This window comes from Heptranchias perlo, chromosome 5 (assembly GCF_035084215.1).
Source record: "Heptranchias perlo isolate sHepPer1 chromosome 5, sHepPer1.hap1, whole genome shotgun sequence".
Lineage (NCBI taxonomy): Eukaryota > Metazoa > Chordata > Chondrichthyes > Hexanchiformes > Hexanchidae > Heptranchias > Heptranchias perlo.
The window spans coordinates 46,921,167-46,946,059 of record NC_090329.1 but is presented as its reverse complement, the minus strand read 5'-3'; the positions used below and the strand labels follow the sequence as shown (position 1 = coordinate 46,946,059).

Here is a 24,893-nt window from a genome sequence, read left to right as displayed (position 1 = left end):
AAGGACGAGATGGTTTGGGCACAGAGCAGACATATTCCCACGAGAGGGAAGGGAAGGACATCCAAAGCTAGAGCTCCCTGGATGACTAAATATATAGTGATTAAAATGAAACTGAAAAAGGAGCCTTGTGACAAATGTAAGGTTCATAATACAGTTGAGAACCAAGCTAAATACAGAAAGTAAAGAGAAGATTGGAAAAAGAGAATAACAGGGGCAAAGAGAGATTATGAGAATAGATTAGCTGCCAACTGAAAAGGGAACCCTAAAGTCTTTTCTAAAGATATAAATAGTAAAAGGATAGTTAAAGGAAAGGTGGAACTGATTAAGGACAAAAAAGGAGATCTTCTTGTGGAGGCGGAGGGCATGGCTGAGGTACTAAATTATACTTTGCATCTGCTTCACTAGAAAAGAGGATGCTGCCAATGTAGCAGTAAAGGAGAAGATAGTAGTGAGAATGGATGAGATAAAAATAGATAAAGAGGTATTTAAAAGGTTGGCAGTATTCAAAGTAGAAAAGTCACCTGGTCCAGATGGGATGCATCCTAGATTACTGAGGGAATTAAGGGTAGAAATTGCAGAGGCTCTGGCCGCAATCTTCCAATCCTCCTTAGATATGGGGGCTGGGCCAGAGGACAGGAGGATTGCAAATGTTACACCCCTGTTCAAAAAAGGGGAGAGGGACAAACCCGATAATTACAGGCCAGTCAGCCTAACGTCGGTGGTGGGGAAACTTTTAGGGACAATAATCCGGGACAAAATTAATTGGCACTTGGAAAAGTATGGGCTAATAAATGAAAATCAGCACGGATTTGTTAAAGAAAAATCATGTTTGACTGATTTAATTGAGTTCTTTGATGAAGTAACGGAGAGGGTTGATGAGGGTAGTACGGTTGATGTTGTGCATATGGAGTTTCAAAAGGCATTTGATAAAATCTCACATAATAGACCTAAAAGCAAAATTAAAGCTCATGGGATTAAAGGGACAATGGCAGCATGGATACAAAATTGGCTAAGGGACAGAAAGCAGAGAGTAGTGGTGAACGGTTGTTTTTCAGACTGGAGGGAAGTTTACAGTGGTGCCCCTCAAAGGTTGGTATTAGGACCATTGCTCTTTTTGATATATATTAATGACCTGGACTTGGGTATACAGGGCATAATTTCAAAGTTTGCAGATGAAATGAAACTCGGAAATGTAGTAAACAATGTGAAGGATAGTAACAGACTTCAGGAGGACATAGACAGACTGGTGAAATGGGCAGACATATGGCAGATGAAATTTAATGCGGAGAAGTGTGAGGTGTTACATTTTGGTAGGAAGAACGAGGAGAGGAAATATAAATTAAATGGTACAATTTTAAAGGAGGTACAGGAACATAGAGACCAGGGGGTGTCTGTACACAAATCTTTGAAGGTGGCAGGACAAGTTGAGAAGGCTGTTAAAAAAGCATATGGGATCCTGGGCTTTATTAATAGATTCTCAGAGTACAAAAGCAAGGAAGTTAAGCTAAACTTTTCTAAAACACTAGTTAGGCCTCAGCAGGAGTATTGTGTTCAATTCTGGGCATCACACTTTAGGAAGGATGTGAAGGCCTTAGAGAGGGTGCAGAAGAGATTTACTAGAATGGTATTCAGGGATGAGGGACTTCAGTCATGTGGAAAGACTGGAGAAGCAGGGGTTGTTACTCTTTAGAGCAGAGAAGGTTAAGAGGAGATTTGATATAAGTGTTCAAAATCATGAACGGTTTTGACAGAGTAAATAAGGAGAAATAGTGGTAGAAGGGTCGGTAACCAGAGGACACAGATTTAAGGTAATCGGCAAAAGAGCCAGAGGCGACATGAGGAAACATTTTTTTAGGCAGTGAGTTGTAATGATCTGGAATGCACTGCCGGAAAGGGTGGTGGAAGCAGATACAATAGTAACTTTCAAAAGGGAATTGTACAAATACTTGAAGGGAAAAAAATTACAAGGGGCTATGGGGAAAGGGCAGGGGTGTGGGACTAATTGGATAGCTCTATCAAAGAGTTGCACAGGTTGGATGGGCCGAATGGCCTCCTTCTGTGCTGTAAGGTAGGATGATACTATGATACAGTGCATATTATATGCAGTCAGTGTGTGTTATAGGCGGTCAGTGTGTATTATAGGCAGTCGGTGGGTATGATAGGCGGACAGTGTGTCGGTCAGTGTGTGTGATAGGAGGACAGTGTGTATTATAGGCGGATAGTGTGTGTTTACCTGCATGAACTGGATATGGCCGAGTGCCTACGGGCTGCGTTGCAGAGGCGGGAGAAGGGTGGCAGTGAATGCCGAGCAGAGTCGGGGCAGTGGGACAGCGCCACCGATATATGGTCAGCGAAATGGCTCACGGAGAGGAAGAAGCTTCCGAAGGTACAAAACACGTATTAATAAAATATATTAACTGCGAGGCCAATCCGCAATCGGAAAAGGTAAATACTTTGATCTTTCTGAAACGACAGCCCTGAAGAGATATGTCAGTAAAGTGCGCAGTCTGTAACTCTACAGATAGAGGGGCTGATATTAAGACTATTAATAATTGATCGGACTTTATTCGATTCTGTGTAAGAAAGCATTGCGTGCCTTATTTGATTTTAGCTTTTGAGATGATAGATTCTCCCTTATGCACAACAACGACTTACATTTATAACGCAGTATATTTTCAAATCATTATTGCATCCACATATTTGAGAAAACAACAAACTATTAAAAAGTCTGAGCGTCGAACAATTTGGAAAATCTGAGAGAGAAGGATGACAACTCATAAAGGACAGCAGGCGTGTCAAATACTTTCATCTCTCCTTAACATACACTGATATGTTGTGGGCTTCACAATGGAGAGATGACTTATTAATTATTGTTACTTATCTCTCCAGTGCTCCTCTTTGAGGGGGGTTGGTGAGGGGGCTGGAGACGTTCATCAATCCCCAAATTTAAAAATCCCCTAGTTAAGTCGGTATTTTCTCTAAGGTAATATTGGGAGTTGAATGTATAATTTCATTTCATTCTTGTACTGCCCGTGCTAAGATCTCATACGTTCTGGTGCAGAATGTGACCTGTTGAGCTGTTTGAGGCAGTGGTGTAGAGCTCCGAGTGTGTGTGTAAACCGACCGTATCGCAGCACGTTAGCGATACAGATGTTCACTTTCCAGTTGGCATATCAGTGGTAAAGTGAGGCTAAGAAATAGCCGTACACGTTATCGACTGTTAAATAAGCCACTTACCTGATCAGAAAAGATAAATGCCAACTTGGAAAGCAGGCAGATGCCAGGTTTTTCTGGAAAGATAATAAGTCATTCCCCCAGCAATTCTGTTACTCTACCCCCAAGATGTGCTGTGCAAAGGCTCATGTCACATCGACAAGGTGATCAGATTCCATTGGCCATGTTCCTCACAGCAACTGGGCACAGAAATCCAGAGCCACTGCCAATGGTGAGGGGAGGGGTGGCACTGTGGTGCTGATACTGTTTTATAGTTTAATTACATGATAAATAGGTACATTATGTAGTATGTCTCAGCTTCTACATCAAAGAGGAAGTCTGAACATCAGGACACATTTTTAAAATTTTAACAGTTTTCCCCATATTTGCTGATTGTCTGTATTCTATATATCAATTGTAATGAACATAATTTTGCCACACAAAACAACATCAGAATTTTGGGGCCAGCATTCAAGTGTTCAGGAATCTCAGAAAGATTCATGTATCCAATATATTAACATCTGAACTGCAGTAGAGTACAGCCATGTTCAGACTAGTGATAGGATTTCTTCACAATTGGCCACCTGCTTGAGTAATGCTTGTGGCAAAGCTTAGTATTCCATTGGTTGTACATTTCTGGCTTCATGATGGCTGGTGAGTACAGATACTGCTCGGTGTGGCACTAAACCATGCAATCTAGATCCCAGATTCAATTTCTGGCCTGTGCTCAGTTAACTGATTTCAGCTGGGCAATAAGGATGCTATCAATTGGTCTCAGCAGAGAGGAAAAATCAGCCAGGGTTCCTTCTCCTGATTGACATTCAATGACTCAAACTGGAAAATGTGCTTGTCCTTGTGTAAATGTTTTTTGAGAACAGGATTAGACTTAGCTGTGATGCTCCATGCAGTCTTATAGTCTGCTAACACACATTGTCTAAGCCGCTTGGCTGAAATACCGGAGATACCAGTAAGAGTCAGCACATGGAGGGGAGAAAATTGGCAAAACCGTACACTATTTCTGCCATATTAAGTATCAGGACTCACTTTTATCAAGGAGAGGTACTAACTAATACAACAACAACTTGCATTTATATAGCAACTTTAACATAGTAAAAATGTCCCAAGGCACTTCACTGGAGTGTAATCAGAGAAAATTTGACACTGAACCACATAAAGAGATATTGGGACAGGTGACCAAAAGCTTGGTCAAAGAGGTAGATTTTAAGGTGAGACTTATAGGAGGAGAGATGTATCCCAGTGCATGTTGTTGCTACAGTGCATTGCTAAAATTCAAATCAGAAAATGCACCACATTAATTGTACTGTATTCTATGGGAATACTCCCATGGAAAAATAGTCTCATTTTCTTTCTTTTTTATGTTTCTTTCATTGTATTTTTCCTACAGCAGTGCACCCACAATCAAATCAAAAATTAAATTCAAGAAAAAAGACAATGAAATAAGAACTGGAGGAACAGGATTTCCTGAGAAATTAGTTTGAAGGGTGCAATTACAGTACAAGGAAATTGAAGACACAAGGAAATCGGGGTGTGATCCGCTGGTGGCAGGACCACGGCAACTTGGTCCATCGGCTTCATTAGGAGGGCTGTGGGCCCTAGAGGCAGCTCGCCAGTTGTGGGGTCAAACAGCAAGATTGGCCAGTTCGGACACTGATGAAGGGCCTCAGAAGAGTCCGGGAGGGGAGGGGAGACAATCGGGTGGGGGGATCATGTGGTGGCAGGCAGTGGCCCGCGGTTTTAATGTGGAGCCAGGAGGAACATTCCTGCTCCTCCTGGCTCATCAGTAAGGTAAGTAAAAAACTTTTAACTTACCTTTCGAATGGCAGGCTCCAGCAATCCATTTAAGGACTGCTGGTTTGGCTGCTGAGTGCCTTAAAAATCTGACCACAGCATGCATGGCGCTTGATGTGGTCATTCACAGTCCAATTTGGCAAAGGGGCCTGAAACTGGTGTTGGGCCCCCAATTTGCATATGCCTCTATCTACATGGGGACTCTTAGGTGCCTGTTTTACACCTGTAAAATGGGCACAGCGCCATCAAATATCTGGGCCTTACACTTTCCTGCTCTGTGACTGAAAGTCATGGTGTGAGTAATCAATTGATATTTTAAAAAATGTGTCCTGATGTTGAGACTTCCTCTTTGATGTAGAAGCTGAGACGTATTGCATTACACAATGACAAATAGCTTCAATTCCTATTATCCCTTTACCCTTTCATCAACATTGTGCTGCTTCTAGTGTTTTCTGCTCATGAGTATAACAGTTGAAAATATCTTTATGTCAGCTGAATTACTGATCTCAGCTGCAATGCTGTTTTACACAGGAATTGTTGATAACAGACTTACTAAGAGAATACTGTTTTTTTGATTATATTGTTTTATAGCCTTGAATTGGTGGGGTTTAGCCACCTCACTTCCAATTTTGAATAAATAATATGTGCATTTTTCTCTACTTCTGGTTCTTATCTGACTGTCTCCCTTTTTGCCTCCTCACCTGAAGGTGTGACTAAGGTTGGCCTGTGAATCAGTAGGCAGCTGTGGCCCTCCAGTGTACCACCCCAGTGGCTTTTCCTCATATGTAAAAATGCCTGGCCAGCAAATGTTGACAGGCAATTTGACCATGGGAGGGGGTTTGTTCACAACTAGGCCAAATTCTATCAATTGGTGTACACATGTACATCCAGGTGTAGTCCAGGGATACTGAGGACAATTATAGCTATCTCCCCACTATCAACCTTACTTAGCACAGATTGGGGACTGAACCTGGTCTACCTGACTTAATGCCATAAAATGCAGTTACTTTACACACTGAGCCATTGATGTATTGTATATCCTTTATAACAATTGTACTGTTTAAGTTTTCCAAAGTTGGTTACAGCAATAATGGTAATAATTAAATTTGTCTGTTTTAGGCCAAAGTAGCAAAAAAACTGACTATATGCAGCAAATTATGTTTTGCAATTGGAGGTGCTCCATATGAGGTGGTTGGAAGCGTAATAGGATTCTACTTGCAAATCTATCTACTTGATGTAGCACAGGTTGGTACATTTAGCAGAGGAGAGAACTGCAGAAAATAGCTGTTAGAAATATATTTATTTTATTTTTGAGAACTGTTACCTACTGTTACCGAAAGAAGTTGCTAGCAGTCACATCGGGGTTATATTTAGTTCAAAAGTTTAACTGGAGAGTTCACTCACTGTCCCTGAATTGGTAGTGTGACATAAATTGACAAAGGTTCACATTGTAAGTAAAACCATGGTCACAAAACCCTGGTTCTAATGTCCAAATGGATTCAAAAATGCATGCTTTTACAGAGTCAGCAATACACTATTCATCCCAATGAACCGTTTGTCATCCTTTTAGAAAGAAAACATTTATTGAGCCAAACAAATAGCAACACAACCGGTGATTCTGACTCAATTGAAACAAGCACTGCTATTTTAATGGAAACAAAAATTATACAACACAGATGCTTCTATTACCATTAAAATAGAGAAGTGAACAAACAGTTTTCAATTGAAAAGGCTTTTACCCAATTGAGGATTGCTATAGTATTTTATTCCGTGACAGCGAATGATATGCAGTGTGATAAGACAGTGAAGTGTGTGGGCTCATATGAGGTATAGCAGTTGCAAACAATAGTATTAAATCAATGAGACAGTATTCTATTTAGTTCATGGATGTGTTATTTTAAACAAGGTCTGGAACTGGGGGCCTGTTTGAGCAGTAATTCACTGCAAAGATTTATTATATTCTTTGCTGTACAGTAGATTCCTCTATTTGAGTCTGTACTTTCTCTTCAACAATCCTCTTACGGCTTCCTGCACCATATTGCAACAGAGAGTTTGCTCAGGCTGCTTACTCATATGACCACTGGGAGGTGCACGGTAATGATCCATGGTGATTCCAGTGGTTATTTTTCCCTTCTCCTCACAGAAATACTCTTTCACAAGCCTGCAATCCCGGGGACATGGAGCTTTGTCCACTGGGCATGTACCTAAATTCCCAAAATGCTCTCCAAGTGGGGGAAGCTCTGCATTAGGAGTACAAATTAATAAAATTAACCCTTTGATCTCCAGTTGGATCGTCCCCATGGTACAGCATGAAATTGTGAATTTGCTGTATTGGGAATTGCAGGTGTAAAACCATATTTTGCCGCTGTACAGAACAGTGTTTTGAAGCACCAGTACACCACACTACCGCACTGCCTTCTGTCCTGATGTCTTCTAGTACTCAGTGTCAAGCATTTTTAAATTATAATTTCATACTGCTCATGGAGGAGTAGAACTGACAGTTTTTCAGGCCCTTTTTAAAAAGTTGTTCTTGGTATGTAGGTGACACTGGCAAAGCCACACTTACTGCCCATTCCTGGTTACCCTCAGAAGATGGTGATGGGACTTCTCCTTGAAATTCTTAAGTCCTTGTGCTGAAGGTAGGGAATTCCAGAATCTTGACCCAGCAACGGAGCAGTGAAAAATGTCCAAGTCAGGATGGTGTGTAACTTGACAGGGGAACTGGAGGTGATGGTTTCCCTATGCTCTTGCTGTTCTTGTCCTTCTTGTTTGTAGAGGTCATGGGGCTTGGAGGTGCATTGAAGTAACTTTGGTCAGTTGTTGCAATGCATTCTGATACATACCACAGTCACAGTGCACTGGTGGTAGAGGGGATGGATATTAAGTCCAGTAGTGGAAGTGCCGAGCAAATGGACTACTCTGTTTTGGATGGTGTTGAGCTTCCTGAGTCTTGTTGCAGCTCCAGTTGAGTGGTGAGAATTCCATCACACACCTGATTTGAGCCTCATCGATGATGGAGAGGCTTTGATGGGTCAGGAGGTGTGCCACTCATCGCAGTTTACCCAGCCTCTCCTGTGCTCTTTTAGTAATGTTGTTGATGTGGTTGCTCCACTTGATATGACTGGTCCAGTTAAGTTTCAGTGGTGATTCCCAGAATATTGGTGGTGGAGATCTCAGTGATGGTGGTGCCATTGTAGGTCATGGTGGGTGGGTGTTTTCTTGTTGGGGATGGTTATTATCTGGTACTGTTGTGGTGTAAATGTTACCTGCCATTTGTCAGTCTAAGCCTGGATGTTATCCAGGTTTTGCTGTAGGCTGGTATAGGATGCTTCATCATCTGTGAAGTTGCGAATGTAACTGAACACAGTGGAATCATCAGCGATCAGCCTCACTTCAGACATTATAATGGAGGGAAGGTCATTGATGAAACATTTGAAGATGGTTTGGCCAATGACGCTTTCCTGAAGAATTCCATCACTGATGTCCTGGGGCAGTGATGATTGGCTCTGTGTTTTCCTTTGCGGCCCTATGTGTTTATGTGCACTATTATATAACTAACTGATCAGAAGTCTACCTACATAGCATGTACCTACATAGTTCCAGTTGGTATGCCTATGCAGGATATTGCACATTTTCAGGACCATTTTATTTTTGTCTTCCAAACATTGGAACCAATTATGCAGTCCTGTCACACTGTTGACAGGACCACAATATATGGCATGGAAGTTGTGTGGAGAGCTGACCTCGCATTATTTTGTGAGGCTAACTCAATATAATAATCAGCATATCCTCCCAGCACAGGGAGCCTCATAACAACATAAGAAATAAGAGCAGGAGTAGGCCATACGGCTCCTCGAGCCTGCTCTGCCATTCAGTAAGATCATGGCTGATCACCGGCCTCATCTCCACGTTCCTGTCTGATCCTCATATCTCTTGATTCCCTTAGAGTCCAAAAATCTATCTGTCTAAGCCTTGAATATACTCAATGACTCAGCATCCAAAGCCCTCTGCGGTAGAGAATTCCAAAGATTCACAACCCTCTGAGTGAAGAAATCCCTCCTCATCTCAGTCTTAAATGGCCGACTCCTTATCCTGAGACTATGCCCCCTAGTTCTAGACTTGTCAACCAGGGGAAACAACCTCTCAGCATCTACCTCTCATTCTTCTAAACTCCAGAGAGTATAGGCCCATTCTACTCAACGTCTCCTCATAGGACAACCCTCTCATCCCAGGAATCAATCTAGTGAACCTTCGTTGCACCGCCTCCAAGGCAAGTATATCCTTCCTTAGAAAAGGAGACCAAGACTGTACACAGTACTCCAGGTGTGGTCTCACCAAAGCCCTGTGTAATTGTAGCAAGACTTCTTTACTCTTGTACTCCAACTCCCTTGCAATAAAGGCCGACATGCCATTTGCGTGCCACATGCCATTTATACATCCTGGGTGTGAGGCCGGGATATCTGGTGAGCTACATTTCCAATTTGAAAGTTTTGCTGATAACAATTCAGGATGGCAGTAAGTAGGGTTAGGAGCAAGACTGCTCATTTTAAGGATGCAGCTCAGGAAGTTTTACTTCAGGAGGTGCTGCAAAGGAAGGTTGCCCTGTTTGAAGCAAAGGGGCAACCTCCAATTAGGGCAGAGATGGCTGAATGAATCGGTGTCCTATGTCGAGTTTCTGGACTCTTAACTAGGTACAATATCCATATTTTTAGTATATGACATTACAATGAATGTCAACAAGAGTTCACTATCACCTTGGTACTGCTTCATTGAGATGCATGCAAGGCACTCAGGCAACCTTTTAGCTGGTTGGCACACGCACATGGCTGTACCACCTTGCTGTGGCACAGAAATATGCTTTTAATGTTGCACTTGCATTTTTTAAGTTAGAATTACCAAGTACACTGTCAACACAAGCTACTTTCATGCTGTAAATTCGTGGACTCACACAAGTCTTGGCAATTGGGTGACAACTCTCTCTGCTCTTCCAAATGCCAACATACGTATATTTTATATCTGTTTAGAGGAAAAGGTCATACATAACAGATGGGAACAAATGTGGACCAGATGGGGCTCTTTCAATTACCATCCATTGACTCCCTATAAGGAGAGCATCATCCAAATTCTGGAGTCGAAAAGCTGTACCGGGGTGGGAAGAAGGGAAGGTTGGAGGCTTCCCCCAAACTCAGGGCCTGTACCATTCTTTGCTTATAATTCTTTCTCTCCCCACTCACACACTCACTCATGCACAGGCATACACTGCATCACAGCAGCATGACACAGATTGGGCCTGATTTTCTTGACCTTTGCCTTCAGGAATGCCCATTTGCTGGGCTCGTTGGTCAGGAAAATGTGGTGAAGACTTGTTTTTCTAGGTCTCTGCTGCTTTTATGTTGCCATGGGATTTCCAGGGCTTCCCTGGAGAAGCACAGGCCCATCACAGGCATACAAATGAGGTTGAAAGAGGCATTCCCAGCCTCCTGTCTCACTTTCTAGTGCAATGTTCACCGAGTGCAATACAGGGATGCCCAGTGAAACGTGGCATTATGGCCTGCTCCTGGAGCCCCAGTAACCGAGGGCCTACAGAGCTCCTAGGGGACAGGTCGATAATGGGCAGGTGAGTTTTCTCTTTCCTCTTTAGGTTTCCCCCAGGAGATCTGAGTGCAATCATGGCCTTCTGGCTGCATATCTCCAAGGGTCTCAATGGCCGCATGTGTGCCAACAATCATGCCCTGCAGTTTGGGGAATCCAACGACACCGAAAGATTGCACTGCTCTCCCGTATTGCTGGCTGCTTTCCATGGGGATTTTTGATGAAGGAGTTAGCCTGGGTAAACAAGACATCTGCACTTGCTTGATACATCAGTTGTGAAAATTAGTATATATTTCCTGCTGTTGTTTGAAAGGATCCAGTAAAAAGGAAATTCAATCTGTGATCACCTTTCCTGTTGTGAAACTTGACTGAAGGTCTAGCTCAAAGGGAGATAGCATGTTTTCTGTGACTGCCTTCCTTGTGAAGCATAGGCAGAGAAGGCAGACATGTGTAGGTAGATGCACCTTGATCCATAGACAAAGGTGGTTATGTAAAGGTGGGTGAGGCATGCCCACCTCAGGTGTAAACCCTTTCATGCCTCCTCAGAACATACTACAAAACCATCAAAAACCTAGTGGGATGCTGACAGTCAGTATTGTGTTTGTGGCAACATAAATTGTAGCTGTCAACAAGACACAGATGAAAAGTAGGAGGCTGCAAATAGTTTTCTAAGTGCAAAAACTAGGCCACAACTGAAAGCAGTAACAAAAGCAATGAAAACAATACAAAAAATCGGAATGAATAATGGGCAATCCAAAATTCTACAGATAATAATGGCACCCCCTTTAAGACTGCAATCTCCTGACCCAGCATTAGGAGGTACTAAACTCTTTACAATCTATATTAACGATTTGGAGGAGGGGACCGAGTGCAACATATCAAAATTTGCAGATGATACAAAGATGGGAGGGAAAGTAGAGAGTGAGGAGGACATAAAAAACCTGCAAGGGGATATAGACAGGCTGGGTGAGTGGGCGGAGATTTGGCAGATGCAATATAATATTGGAAAATGTGAGGTTATGCACTTTGGCAGGAAAAATCAGAGAGCAAGTTATTTTCTTAATGGCGAGAGACTGGAAAGTACTGCAGTACAAAGGGATCTGGGGGTCCTAGTGCAAGAAAATCAAAAAGTTGGTATGCAGGTGCAGCAGGTGATCAAGAAAGCCAACGGAATGTTGGCTTTTATTGCTAGGGGGATAGAATATAAAAACAAGGAGGTATTGCTGCAGTTATATAAGGTATTGGTGAGACCGCACCTGGAATACTGCATACAGTTTTGGTCTCCATACTTAAGAAAAGACATACTTGCTCTCGAGGCAGTACAAAGAAGGTTCACTCGGTTAATCCCGGGGATGAGGGGGCGGACATATGAGGAGAGGTTGAGTAGATTGGGACTCTACTCATTGGAGTTCAGAAGAATGAGAGGCGATCTTATTGAAACATATAAGATTGTGAAGGGTCTTGATCGGGTGGATGCGGTAAGGATGTTCCCAAAGATGGGTGAAACTAGAACTAGGGGGCATAATCTTAGAATAAGGGGCTGCTCTTTCAAAACTGAGATGAGGAGAAACTTCTTCACTCAGAGGGTGGTAGGTCTGTGGAATTTGCTGCCCCAGGAAGCTGTGGAAGCTACATCATTAGATAAATTTAAAACAGAAATAGACAGTTTCCTAGAAGTAAAGGGAATTAGGGGTTATGGGGAGCGGGCAGGAAATTGGACATAAAGCTGAGTTCGGATCGGTCAATGCCCTGTGGGTGGCGGAGAGGGCCCAGGGGCTATGTGGCCGGGTCCTGCTCCGACTTCTTGTGTTCTTTAGATTTGTGGTTGGGATCAGATCAGCCATGATCTTATTGAATGGCGGAGCAGGCTCAAGGGGCCGATTGGCCTACTCCTGCTCCAATTTCTTATGTTCTTATGTTCTTATGTTCTTAAACCACCTCCATCTGGAACGGCACACACTGACACCCAGTAACTGCATTTTTCCAACAGTGGCTCAGAATTTCCTGGAACGGTGCATTTGATCCCAAACACCATAAGTTAAACTGTTGCGTGCCTCGATCCTCCAGTGGCGAATTTACACCAAAAGTTGTTGGAAAGCTGATTAAAAGACGCTACAGTGAGGATAGTGGCGATTCGCAAGCAGTGCAGCCAATAGCCATTAAGAAATGTTTGCTATCAATTCCAATTTCAATCAGTTGAACAGTATCGCAGTATTCATCCATTTTTTATTCTGGTTTATAAAAGCACGTAATCGCCCTGTAATTCCAATTTTGTGAAGTTACCATGAATCTGTTAGATTGTTTACTTTGTTTTCTAAAGTTGTGGAAATATAATTCTTGGGTATAATATGGGCACCACGTGTGGCTGCAGGTACCTGAGCTAATTAAAGGCTTCTTAATTATAATGGTTTTCAGATGTTAGTGGGCAAATTCATTTCAAAGCACGGATCCTGTGTTTTTCAGGGGAAATATATAAAAAACTTAAAGCAATATCTGCAGGAGGTAGTTATTTAATAATTTATTTCTCAGATATCTGCCTTTAAATTCAGAGCAGCTGCAGCTTTATGGGGCATGATTTTAATATGGCGGCGGGATCTCAGCGGGGGGGAGGTCAATGTGCACGTGGGAAACCCGATAAAAATTTCCCTACTTTTTTGCACGCAATCGCAACTTAATTGAAGGCCCTTAATATGGCTTCTGGGTTTGGTGTCCCCATGCTGGACAGCAGGCATACTGGCAGCTGGAATATTTAAAGGGCCATTGCAAACATGGCTTTTGTGGGAGAAAGAAAACATTTACAAAGTTGGAGCAACAGAAGAGAAAGCCAGCACCCCGGTTCAGTGACTCCACACTTGAGTTGCAACTGGCGGGGTGAGGAGCAGGGGGGAGATGCCGTACCTGGCTGATGGGAGGAAGCGCCCTGCCTCTGCCACCAAGAAGGCCTGGCTCTAGGTGGCAGTGGAGGTAATCAGCAGCACCGACGTCCCCCGGACCAGTGCAGTGCATGAAGCATTTCAATGACTTAACCAGGTCAGGAAAAGTGAGTACAGTTACTGATTCACCTGCAATCTGTGGTGTACAGCACCCCCCCCTTCACACTCTGCCCTTCGAGGCATCATCCATCACATCACTCCTCACGCCCACTTAAAGCTCAGTGTCAGGTGATCTTCACTTTCTGTGCACTTCCTCACCTCTCCATTTGTGCATCCACCACTCCCATTCACCCTAATCCTGATGCAGTGTGATCAATTTGGTAGTATGCATCTCTTTAATTATCAGCCTCACACAAAGCAATTCATCCATCGGGTGACCCCGTCACCCTCACTCACTCACATGTCAGTACTTTCTCCCCTTATAGGAGAAGAGAGCGCAAAATGCAAGGGCGAGGATGAGGACTGGAGGGGGGCCAGCACAAATAGTGGACCTCACAGAGGTGGGGGAGGTGGCCTTGGAGCTGAGTGGAACAGTGGAGTGTCTAGCCATCAGGGATGCCGAGACAGAAACCTTGCAAACGTCTGGTGACAGAACTTTAACACTCCTCACACACAACATGAATTGATGTTATCAATGATTGACCTATTGCACACCTCAGGATGCTCATCGCAACATCACTTATGCAATGATTCTTAATATGTTCTCTTCCCAGGCCTTCAAGGATTGATGACGAGGCAGGCGCCATGGAAGAAGACGATTCCTCGAGGAGCTCCATTCCTCTGAGGGTGCACCGTCACATCACATCCAGCCATGCACCAGTGCAGATACTTGCACTTCAGTGGGTCCTGTTAAGCAGAGAGTTGGGTTGTCACCTGGTGATTCAACACTCACATGTATGCACGAGTTTACACTGGTGGCAGGGGCAGCTGTGGAGAGTCCGCATTGGGGGCTGCACTCCTCTCCAAGCTCTGCTCAGCTGGACTCAGATGATGAACTCCAGGGGACATCGTTGAAATTGAGAATGATTAAGGTACAGATGCACCTTTGTGAGGTAATGGAAAAAGTGCCACGCACACTCTCTACAATAGCGGATAGGATGGAGGAGTCCAACTCCATCGCTTGTGGATTGGTGGCGCAGATAAGTGCGGGAATGTCTTCGATGGAGGAATGGCAGCCTCCATTGAGCTTCAAGCATGGATCTCAAATGAATCCATTCAGGCCATAACAACGGCCAACATGTCTGCCGCCTTAAACAGGCAGACAGAAACTTCATCCGTAGCCTTAGAAAGCATCATATCTCCTCATCAGCCTGCTGTCCAACAGTGGTGGGAGTGATGTGGCGCTGGCCCAGGAGAGGGATGATGGTGAAAGGGGAAATGGAAGTGGGGATTCCACTCAAAGCGCTCCCATGTCTCACCCGTTGCCCCCCTCTCAACCAGTACCCGCAATGCTGCCGCCTCTCCCGATGTCCGGGTCTGCCCCTGCACATGTGCAGGTGGAGCAGTCTTTGGCAGGGTCCTCACAGGCTCCAAAACCCAGAGGTCGTAGGCCGAAAGCATCTAAGGAGTCAGATCATGAATCTGAGCAGCCTGCCACATGGGATGCACCATGTATAAGCGGTAGGAAGAGGAACTGTGAGGTTTTGTGATCACAAATGGTATGCACAAAGGCGAGTGAGAGAATGTGATGTTTTCATTTATATTTGTTTTTTGTTAAATGCACATTAAATGTTATAATTCTCACCACCACTGCCTCGTCTTGCTCATTCTTGAGTCTCTTCTTTGAAAGCGCCCTTTCATGTGCTTCATCATGAATGGCTAGCCTTCATGTCACCAATTGGGCAAGTTTACATTGGGTGTCTATGTGGTTGTAGGAGTGTGTTGTGCAACCAGGTGGGGTGGGCTGGTGTTGTGGTCATTTTCCAGGTGGTCTGAGTACTTGACTATCTTCACTTTGCAATATCCTTATGAGAATCTATCAAATATCACCAACACCAGTGGCTCACCTGGCATCAAGAGCAGCCAGGTGAGCCGCTGCTCAGCCGATGGTTTCCCCATCTTCATCCTGCTCCTCTGCCTCCTCCTCAATGTTGATGGCAGATGCGGATGCTGATGCTTCATGGGCGCATGGAACCTCACCCACTGGTAACACTCTCTGTTGAGCGATGTTGTGCAGGAAGCAACAAACGATTTTTATTCTACACACTCTCACTGGCGCGTACTGAAGGGCTCCCCCAGATCGATCCAGGCACCTGAAGTGCATCTTGAGCAATCCTATAAGAGACCATTGGGCCATAAGAGATAGGAGCAGGAGAAGGCTATTCAGTCCCTTGAGCCTGCTCGGCCATTTAATGATATCATGGCTGATCTGATTTTTACCTCAACTCCACTTTCCCGCCCTTTCCCCATATCCTTTGACTCCCTTGCTGATCAAAAATTTGTCTAACTCAGCCTTGAATGTATTCAGTGACTCAGCCTGCACAGCTTTTTGGGGTAAAGAATTCCAAAGATTCACGATCCTCTGGGAGAAGAAATTCCTCCTCATTTCCATCTTAAACGGGCGACCCCTAATCCTATGGCTTGTTCAATGACAGACCTGGTGGAGATGTGACTGTTGTTGCAATGCTGTTGTGCCTTGTTGGTGGGGTTTCTCAGAGGTGTCATGAGCCACTTCTGCAGGGGGTATCCCTTATCTCCAAGGAGCCAGCCCTTAAGTCTTTTTTGTGCGTGGAAGAGGGCCGGGATGTTTGATTCACGCAGAAAGAAGGAATCATGGCAGCTGCCAGGGAATTTGGCACACACCTGCAGAAATCTCTTCCGGTGGTCCCAAACCAGCTGCACATTTATGGAGAGATAACCCTTTCGGTTGATGAACAGTCCTGGCTCATGTGCAGGTCCTCGGATTGCTACGTGTGTGCAATCAATTGTGCCCTGTACCAGTGGGGAGCCAGCCATAGAGTGGAAACCCACTGCCCTCTCAGTCTGGCTGATGTCATCACAGGGGAAGTTGACATAGTTGGATGCCCTGGCAAACAAGCCATACACTTATGTGCAGACGACTGAGAGACTCCAGCGATGTCACCGGTGGCGCCCTGGAAGGATCCAGAGGTGAAGAAATTGAGGGCAGTGGTGACTTTAACTGCAAAAGGCAATGCGTGGCCACCAGGACCAGTTGGGAGCAGCTCTGCATGAAGGAGGGTGCAGATGTCTGTCACCACCTGGCGACTCAATGTGAGCCTGCATAGGCACTGCTCCTCAGAGAGGTCCAGGAAGCTCAGCCTCTGCCTGTACACCCTCTCATGTGGGTAGTGCCTCCTGTGACCTCGGCCCCTCTGTTGTTCTCCTCTCTGCTCTTCTGCAGGTCCTTGTGGCGCATCTTTGTCTTGTGGAGCTGCAAGTTCCAGAACTGCACACCGTGCCTGCCGCAGATGGTGATGTGCCTCCTTCTCAGATGTAGTGCTGAATAGATCCATTGTGTTCCCCATCCTGATGTTGTCAGTTTGAGGGGGTCCAAAATGTAGGTAAAGATGTGTGAACACAAGAATTCTGAGTGTGAACAAAGTAATCCCAGTCTAAAAACAAAGAAGTCCCAGCCAAAGGTTTGTCTGAGTGAACTGATTGCCCTTCCGCAAAAACTCACCTTTTATCCCCAGTTGTCAATCACTGGTTTAAAGGTCCAAATGGCTGCCGGCTGCAACTCACTTCCGTTTCCATGACATATTTCAGAGGCCATGGGAGTCACGTTGAGGCAGAGTTAAAACCATTTCCCTGCCTCAATCCACAAAAAATTAAACACTTTAACTACTTTAAGTCTCTTAATTTTTTTTTTATTCGTTCATGGGATGTGGGCGTCGCTGGCAAGGCCGGCATTTATTGCCCATCCCTAATTGCCCTCGAGAAGGTGGTGGTGAGCCGCCTTCTTGAACCGCTGCAGTCCGTGTGGTGACGGTTCTCCCACAGTGCTGTTGGTTTATATATCGGCCCATCGGCTTTAATTGCCGGCGGGACGTTCACCTTCCTGAAGCACGCGCGGACCCAGATGCGTCTGGGTCAGAGGCGAAAGTCAGCGGCTTGGAGCCAAAATTCATTCCGTCTCCGGAAAACATCGTTTTCTCTGACCCCCCGACCCAACCCAACCCACCCAATCTTGGGGGCTAAAACCATGCCCATGTTCTCAAATAGTTGTTTTAGCTCTCTAAATAGACCAATTTTGCATTTTTCTCTCAACAAAATATTTCCTGATGCAGCACCCCATTGATTTGGAATTGAGTACATTTATCAATATGAAATCTGAAAGAAACACGCATTTGGATCGACATTCTATGTTAAAATTAACGATTAACACTGTTAAAGGACCTGAGATCAGTGAATCGATCAAATAATTTTCTAAGTGCAAAAACTAGGCCACAACTGAAAGCAGTAACAAAAGCAATGAAAACAATACAAAAAATCGGAATGAATAATGGGCAATCCAAAATTCTACAGATAATAATGGCACTCCCTTTAAGACTGCAATCTCCTGACCCAGCATTAGGAGGTACTAAACCACCTCCATCTGGAAAGGCACACACTGACACCCAGTAACTGCATTTTTCCAACAGTGGCTCAGAATTTCCTGGAACGGTGCATTTGATCCCAAACACCATAAGTTAAACTGTTGCGTGCCTCGATCCTCCAGTGGCGAATTTACACCAAAAGTTGTTGGAAAGCTGATTAAAAGACGCTACAGTGAGGATAGTGGCGATTCGCAAGCAGTGCAGCCAATAGCCATTAAGAAATGTTTGCTATCAATTCCAATTTCAATCAGTTGAACAGTATCGCAGTATTCATCCATTTTTTATTCTGGTTTATAAAAGCACGTAATCACCCTGTAATTCCAATTTTGTGAAGTTACCATGAATCTGTTAGATTGTTTACTTTGTTTTCTAAAGTTGTGGAAATATAATTCTTGGGTATAATATGGGCACCACGTGTGGCTGCAGGTACCTGAGCTAATTAAAGGCTTCTTAATTATAATGGTTTTCAGATGTTAGTGGGCAAATTCATTTCAAAGCACGGATCCTGTGTTTTTCAGGGGAAATATATTAAAAACTTAATGCAATATCTGCAGGAGGTAATTATTTAACATTTTATTTCTCAGTGATCCCTGACTTTAAATTCGGAGCAGCTGCACCGTCATAATCTCTAATAGTCGTTTTAACTCTTTAAATAGACCAATTTTGCGTTTATTCCCTCAACAAAATAATTCTTGATGCAGTATCCCATTGATGTGGAATTGCATGTATTTATCAATATGAATTCTGAAAGAAACACACATTTGAATCGATATTCTATGTTAAAATTAACGATTAACACTGTTAAAGGACCTGAGATCAGTGAATCGATACAAACATTAAATGGTTTACAAAAATTCAGTTCCTTTTAACAGCAAACTGACCGGCCAGCTAGTATGTCTGAAAGCCAATTATATTTGCATCAGCTAAATAAATCGGCAAAGCTCAGGAAGAAGACATTGGAGCAATGAAATCACATCGCTACCAGGTCACCAGCGCCGGTCCAGTTCAGTCTAAGTGGCAGTGGTGATCAAAGCAGCATTAATCCAGCAAATTGGACAGTGCCATTGATTTTAGAGGGAAGGGCAGAGCTGATATTGAAATTCTCACTGTTTTGCCGAGAGTCATGGTGGGACGACGCAGGGGGTCCCGGGAAATTTTGGCGTGGTGTAGGTAATGGCCTGAGTCACTCATGCCATAATTTCCTGAAAAATCTGCGCTATTGTAATGATGTACGCTTTAGATGAGCCATTATTGTGGTGCATGTTTTCAGGAAATCCTGGGCCAGTGTTTCTTAACCCCAGCCTCAGAAGAGCACCCCTTTTCCATTTTCCCACAAAAGCCATTCTTGTGACCTCCCTGAGTGACTGCTAAGCTTTTACTTAATTATATATAGTTTTTGTTCTGTGCACTAACGACCGTTGGAAATGTACTGGAATTGTTAAGATTTCACATAGGATCTTTACAGGCATCCAAGAAGGAAGACTTTAATGCTATCAGTCAATTCAATATCAAGTCAAAGAAGTGAAAAGGGACTGCTGTCCCTCACCCAGCCTCTGTGTTTATTTTCTGTTAGCTGTAATACTGCATTCTACTTACTGTTGAAAATACTTTTCATTCTTGTTTTCAGATAACTCCATTTCATGCTTCATTAGTATTGTTCATCGGAAGAGCTTGGGATGCCATTACTGATCCAGCTGTTGGATATTTAATCAGTAAAAGCAAATGGACAAAGATTGGGAGATTAATGCCATGGTGAGTAAGCTTTATAGATATTTACGCCCCTATTTACATGGGGATCTCCACTTTCTGGGACCAAACACAAGGAATGGGAAGATTTCCTCCAAGCACCTGTTCTTATGGGTAAAGGTAAACCCAGAAAATGACTTTAAATTAAATTACAAGATTAGGGCAAGTTCATACATGTTCACACTGATAAAAGATAAATTTGGTACTGACATGAGGAAGTTCTTCTTCACACAAAAGAGGAAATTTTAACTCCCTCCGCCCGGTTACTGCTGGGAGTTAAAATGGAAGCATTGCACTTACTACTCCATTCCTGCCCCATGGCCATTTTACCGCTGTTTTTTCAGGCGGCTGAAACAGGCGGGAACTTCAGAGATTTATGCAAATTGGGGTCCTGTCACGTCGGGCACCCAGTTCAGTAAACCTGGCAGGCAAGAAGTGGAGGCACAAGATGATAAATGTTAAAGTTTTCTTTATGGGGCCAGAAGGAGCAGAACCAGTTTCTGGTCAGGTTTGAGGTGGGCAGTGGAAGCTCCAATCTGAAGCAGACATGAACGTCATTAAAATATGTAAAAAGAACATGGAAGTCCCCCCCTCTATTTCATGGAACGCTGATGTGCTGGGCATCAAGTCCAACCCATGCCCAGGAAACATGTCATCCAGGGTTGCTAGGATTGGACCTTTCAGGCGGGAGACCATTTAAAAGACACAGCATGTTAAAAGTAAATGTTCTTAGGCCACTTCTGGGCTGTTTTTGTTATTTTAGGCCTTTATAACCCTTTGTGCCAGTTGTCCATAGTTATTAAATTTTTGCCTCCAGCACTCTTCCCAATGAGAAACCTTTGACCTGACATCCTGGGAAGAAGAGAATGCCATATCGAGGACGCCAGGCAGGTCAGCCTGCCTGAGAGGTGCTCCAGGCCCTCTTGTTGGCACTTGCTCAACTCCATTGCAGAGGGAGAGAAAGAGGTGAAATAACCTCACTTTACATGGTTCTACACAAAAGAAGGCATATCAGGGTGATCAAAAGTCAGCATTGCCTGATTAGACTCACCCTCTAAAATACCACCAGCAATTTCCGCAGGCCGTGGCACACAACGACTCTGGTGATCGGTTCTTTCTCTTTTACTCTCTTTTCATGTACTTGAGAGATCATGTTCCAGGACTTCTGATGCATCTATTTAATATGGACGAGGGGCACGTTGTGGGTGAAGTCTCACTCAAAGACATGAAATTCAGGTTGGGACCAAATTTAAATTCTCCATGCTGTGAGTCTCATACATGTTTTTAGCATGGCCTCATTCTATCCCTGGAAATTGTGCTTTGCAAAACACAGTTATTCAGGTATGTGAGGTTGGGGTCTGATTTTGCGACCTGCACCTCCACACCACCAGTGCAGCCTTTAAAAATCAGGGCTATTATGTGCCAGGGCTTCACACTATCATCTTGGTGTTAGTTCCTCAAAAAAGTCATTGAGGTTGGTCCAGCTGGATCACCCCCTTCTGAAACCATGTAAACCACCATGTCCTGTATTAATTTCATGGAGGTAATTCTTAAGTTTGTTCCTGATGATTAATTACAAGATTTCCCAAGTTATTGTAAGATTAACAGATCTCTTATTACTCTAGTTTGTGTTGTCACCATTTTTGAAAATAACTGGTTGGCTTCCTGTAGACTATCCCTATGATCATTGACTGCCTCAAGAAAACGGTCATCTCTGTGTAAAGAAAGAAAGACTTGCATTTATATAGCACCTTTCTTGATCTCAAGATGTCCCAAAGCACTTTACAGCCAATTGTACTTTTGAAGTGTAGTCACTGTTGTAAACATGGCAGCCAAGTTGCACACAGCAAGATCCCACAAACAGCAATGTGATCATGACCAGATAATCTGTTTTTTAGGTATTGGTTGAGGGATAAATATTGGCCAGGGCACCAGGGAGAACTCCCCTGCTCTTCTTTAAATAGGAATCTTTTACATCCACCTGAGAGGGCAGTCAGGGTCTTGGTTTAACGTCTCATCCAAAAGACAAGAGTGTCGCACTCCCTCAGTATTGCACTGAAGTGTCAGCCCAGATTTTGTACTCAGGTCTCTGGAATGAGACTTGAACCTACAGACCCTCTGACTCAGAGGCAAAAAGCGCTAACACTGAGCCACGGCTGACACATCAGGCTTTGTCCCCAATCTCACTTAGCACGCTTGTGAATATAGAGTCAGTTCCTGAGAATTTATTGGTTTTCAGCTTTTGAAATTGCAGTTAGTGCACTAATCAGTTTATGGGAAATGGGCTGAGGTTATAACAATTCTCAGCCAATTAGAACTTTCTTTTGACATAAGACCTGCAGGCCCCTTCAATGCAGTACACGAGAAGCACAATCAATGCAAGTTGTTGATGGGCACAGGAAATAACAGATCACCTGTCTCAATCATAAGTTGGCTCTACGGAAACACTCGAACCAGCACAACAGCCAGTGGAGCAGACAGTGGTGTTTTTGTGGAAATATTGGAAAAATGCTATTGACATAAAAAGAGAAGCGTAGACCAAAAAACGGTAATGCAAAAAAAGGTTATCAGAATAAGACTAGTGAGCAGCAATCACTGTGGTATGGGGAAATAAAAACATGTAATTCTTTCAATGCAAAGAAATCTAAATTAATTGTGTCCACCTATTTAACTCTGATTAGGCCAGTAGTAATAGCTAAATGTGAATGTGTTTGGAATAGTATGTTTTCTTATGTTTTCGCATCCAGCTGTCAGCATCGTTTATTAACAGCAGAATTGCTGGAATGCTGCGAAATGCGTTCCTTCAGTGATGGTGTCCTTGGAATGAGGGGTAGCCATCAAACTAGGAAGTGTGAAAAAGTGGTGGAAGCAGCTGAGAATTCAACCAGATCCCAGGGTGGCCTCACAGTCAATGGCATGTAAACAGGGACTTGGAGTTGGGCAATATTGGGACTCCCTTTCATCTAAACAGTACATTTCCAAGCAAAGACGGATATCAATGTTATGATGTGGTTTCCTTTTTAATGGCAATATATCGCATCATATTCATTGCAAACACATTATGTCTTTGCAAGTACAACAATACTCTTCATTCACCAGTTGTTTCAAAATAAAGATGGTAATCATTAGGGTAAAATAAGCAAAGTTCAAAGTAGTTCAATGATTGAAAAATACATCAAAATAATACAGTAACTTACATCAGGATGTATGTCATGTATGAAAAATTAGATTATCGTTAGAATCATTTCTGTGTTCATTTTATTATGCTTCAGTGCAAAGCTGCCTTCGTATTTCACAAAAAATGCATTTCAATGTGGCTGAAAAGGTTTACTGATGCTGATATTGCTATTTAGTCTTTTATGCCTGGGAACATAGTTCCTCATAATAGAAAATAAAGGGCCATGGTTGAAGGTTCTTAAAAAAATTAAGTGAATTTCTTTTTGTGAGAAGGTCATTACAGGAATAATATATTTTGAAAAATATATATAAATCAACATCATGCTTTTTTGTGCTATAGCACTGGGAGCATCACTTCTCCTGATATTAATCTGGGTTCACAGATCCTTGTACAGTAACTAAAAATAGAATAAGATTCCTCTTTTAGTGCTGTATATAACCAACACTTGTAATGAGGTATAGGTACCCAGTGACCAATTCAACATAACTTCTCTATTTCTGGAATAATAACAAACATTACTCATGGCGAAGCATTACATAGTGATGACTTACAGTACACTCTTCTGGCTAGGAATGCCTAGACTGCATGGACCAGTAGCACAGTTGTCTCTTAACTATAAAGTTGTGTGTATTTGAGTCCCAATATTGCCCAACGCTTATCGAGGGTAATTTTAAGTTTTGGCGCTATCAGATCAGCCGCCCATTATACAATCTCCTGATTTTCATTTGGAATGAAAATTAAAAGTTAAAATGACCCCCATGCTTTGTATTGGGCATGTGGAATTGAGGAGCAACAAGGGGGCGGGAAGAGAAAGGTGAATCTGGTGCTAATCAGATAGATACAAAATGCTGGAGAGGGGATGTGGTCTGAAAGTGGTAAAATGGGAAAGGGATGACATTAATAGGTTCACAAAAATTAATTCTTTGCATGGGCTTTCTATTTTTATAGCTGTTGCTCAAAGTTAGAGTGAGGGAGAAATACATTTAGGCTCTTTTTGTGCCCGAAATGGTCGACACACTCCCAGCGCACACCAGAAGATGGAGGCCAGAGGCTCATTTGCAATTGGGTTTTGGGCCTCGTCAGAATAATTCCAGTGAGCTGTGGGTGCCTGTCGGGGCTCCTGAGGCAGCTTGCTGGTTTTCTCTGGAACAATTTGGTCAACTGTGGCCTGGCAGCGGCCTCAGTTGGGTCCTGGGGGGCAGGGGAGGCAAACAGAAGGGGGCCGACTGTGGGTCAGCAGCGACCCGCAGTAGTGCTGAGTGGCCAGAAAGAGCACTCCTGCTCCTCCTGGCTCTATATTAAGGTAAATTAAAAAGAATAAATCGTACCTCTATGTTGGCGGCCCCCAGCAGTCCCTTCAAGAACCATTGGTTAGGCCGCAGAAGGAACTGAAAAAACTGAGCAGAGCATGCCCCGCATGCTACACTCAGTTTATGACCATTTTCATCAGGCACTGGGCCCTTCATTAGCATATTCAAGGTGCCTAATGCCTGTTTGAGGCAGCTGCCAGGGATGCTAGAATATCGTTCAAGCCAATATGGTGTTGGACGTATTTCAGGCGCCCTTTGGCGCAGGATATAGCCCTTGAAATTGGACCTTTTTGCACCTGAGAAATGGGTGATATGAAGTCCAATTTCGGCCCCCCATTTGTTTAATCTGAGACTTTTTAACTAACGTAGATTATTAATGTCGTCTTCTAAATAAATGGTTAAAACAAAATCTGTAACTTAGATTGTTTCTGAAAATTGAATACAGCAGCTGAGTGTGTCTATAATTCAAACAAATTTCTGCAAGTGATCAAGTTCATCATCGTGAAAGGATTTGAAATTCAGATTTCTGCGACTCAAGTTATGCCAATATTGATCT

General features: G+C 43.4%; 1 protein-coding gene across 1 annotated transcript in view; it reads left to right on the top strand.

Moving 5' to 3' along the window:
• The first annotated feature begins 2,248 nt into the window (after positions 1–2,248).
• The window catches only part of mfsd2b (MFSD2 lysolipid transporter B, sphingolipid), an 80,699-nt gene continuing 58,054 nt past the window's right edge, over positions 2,249–24,893 (top strand). The window contains exons 1-3 of the mRNA XM_067985267.1: positions 2,249–2,386; positions 6,142–6,267; positions 19,731–19,855. Coding sequence (XP_067841368.1) covers positions 2,249–2,386; positions 6,142–6,267; positions 19,731–19,855 — 389 coding nt within the window. The remainder of the gene's footprint in view (positions 2,387–6,141; positions 6,268–19,730; positions 19,856–24,893) is intronic.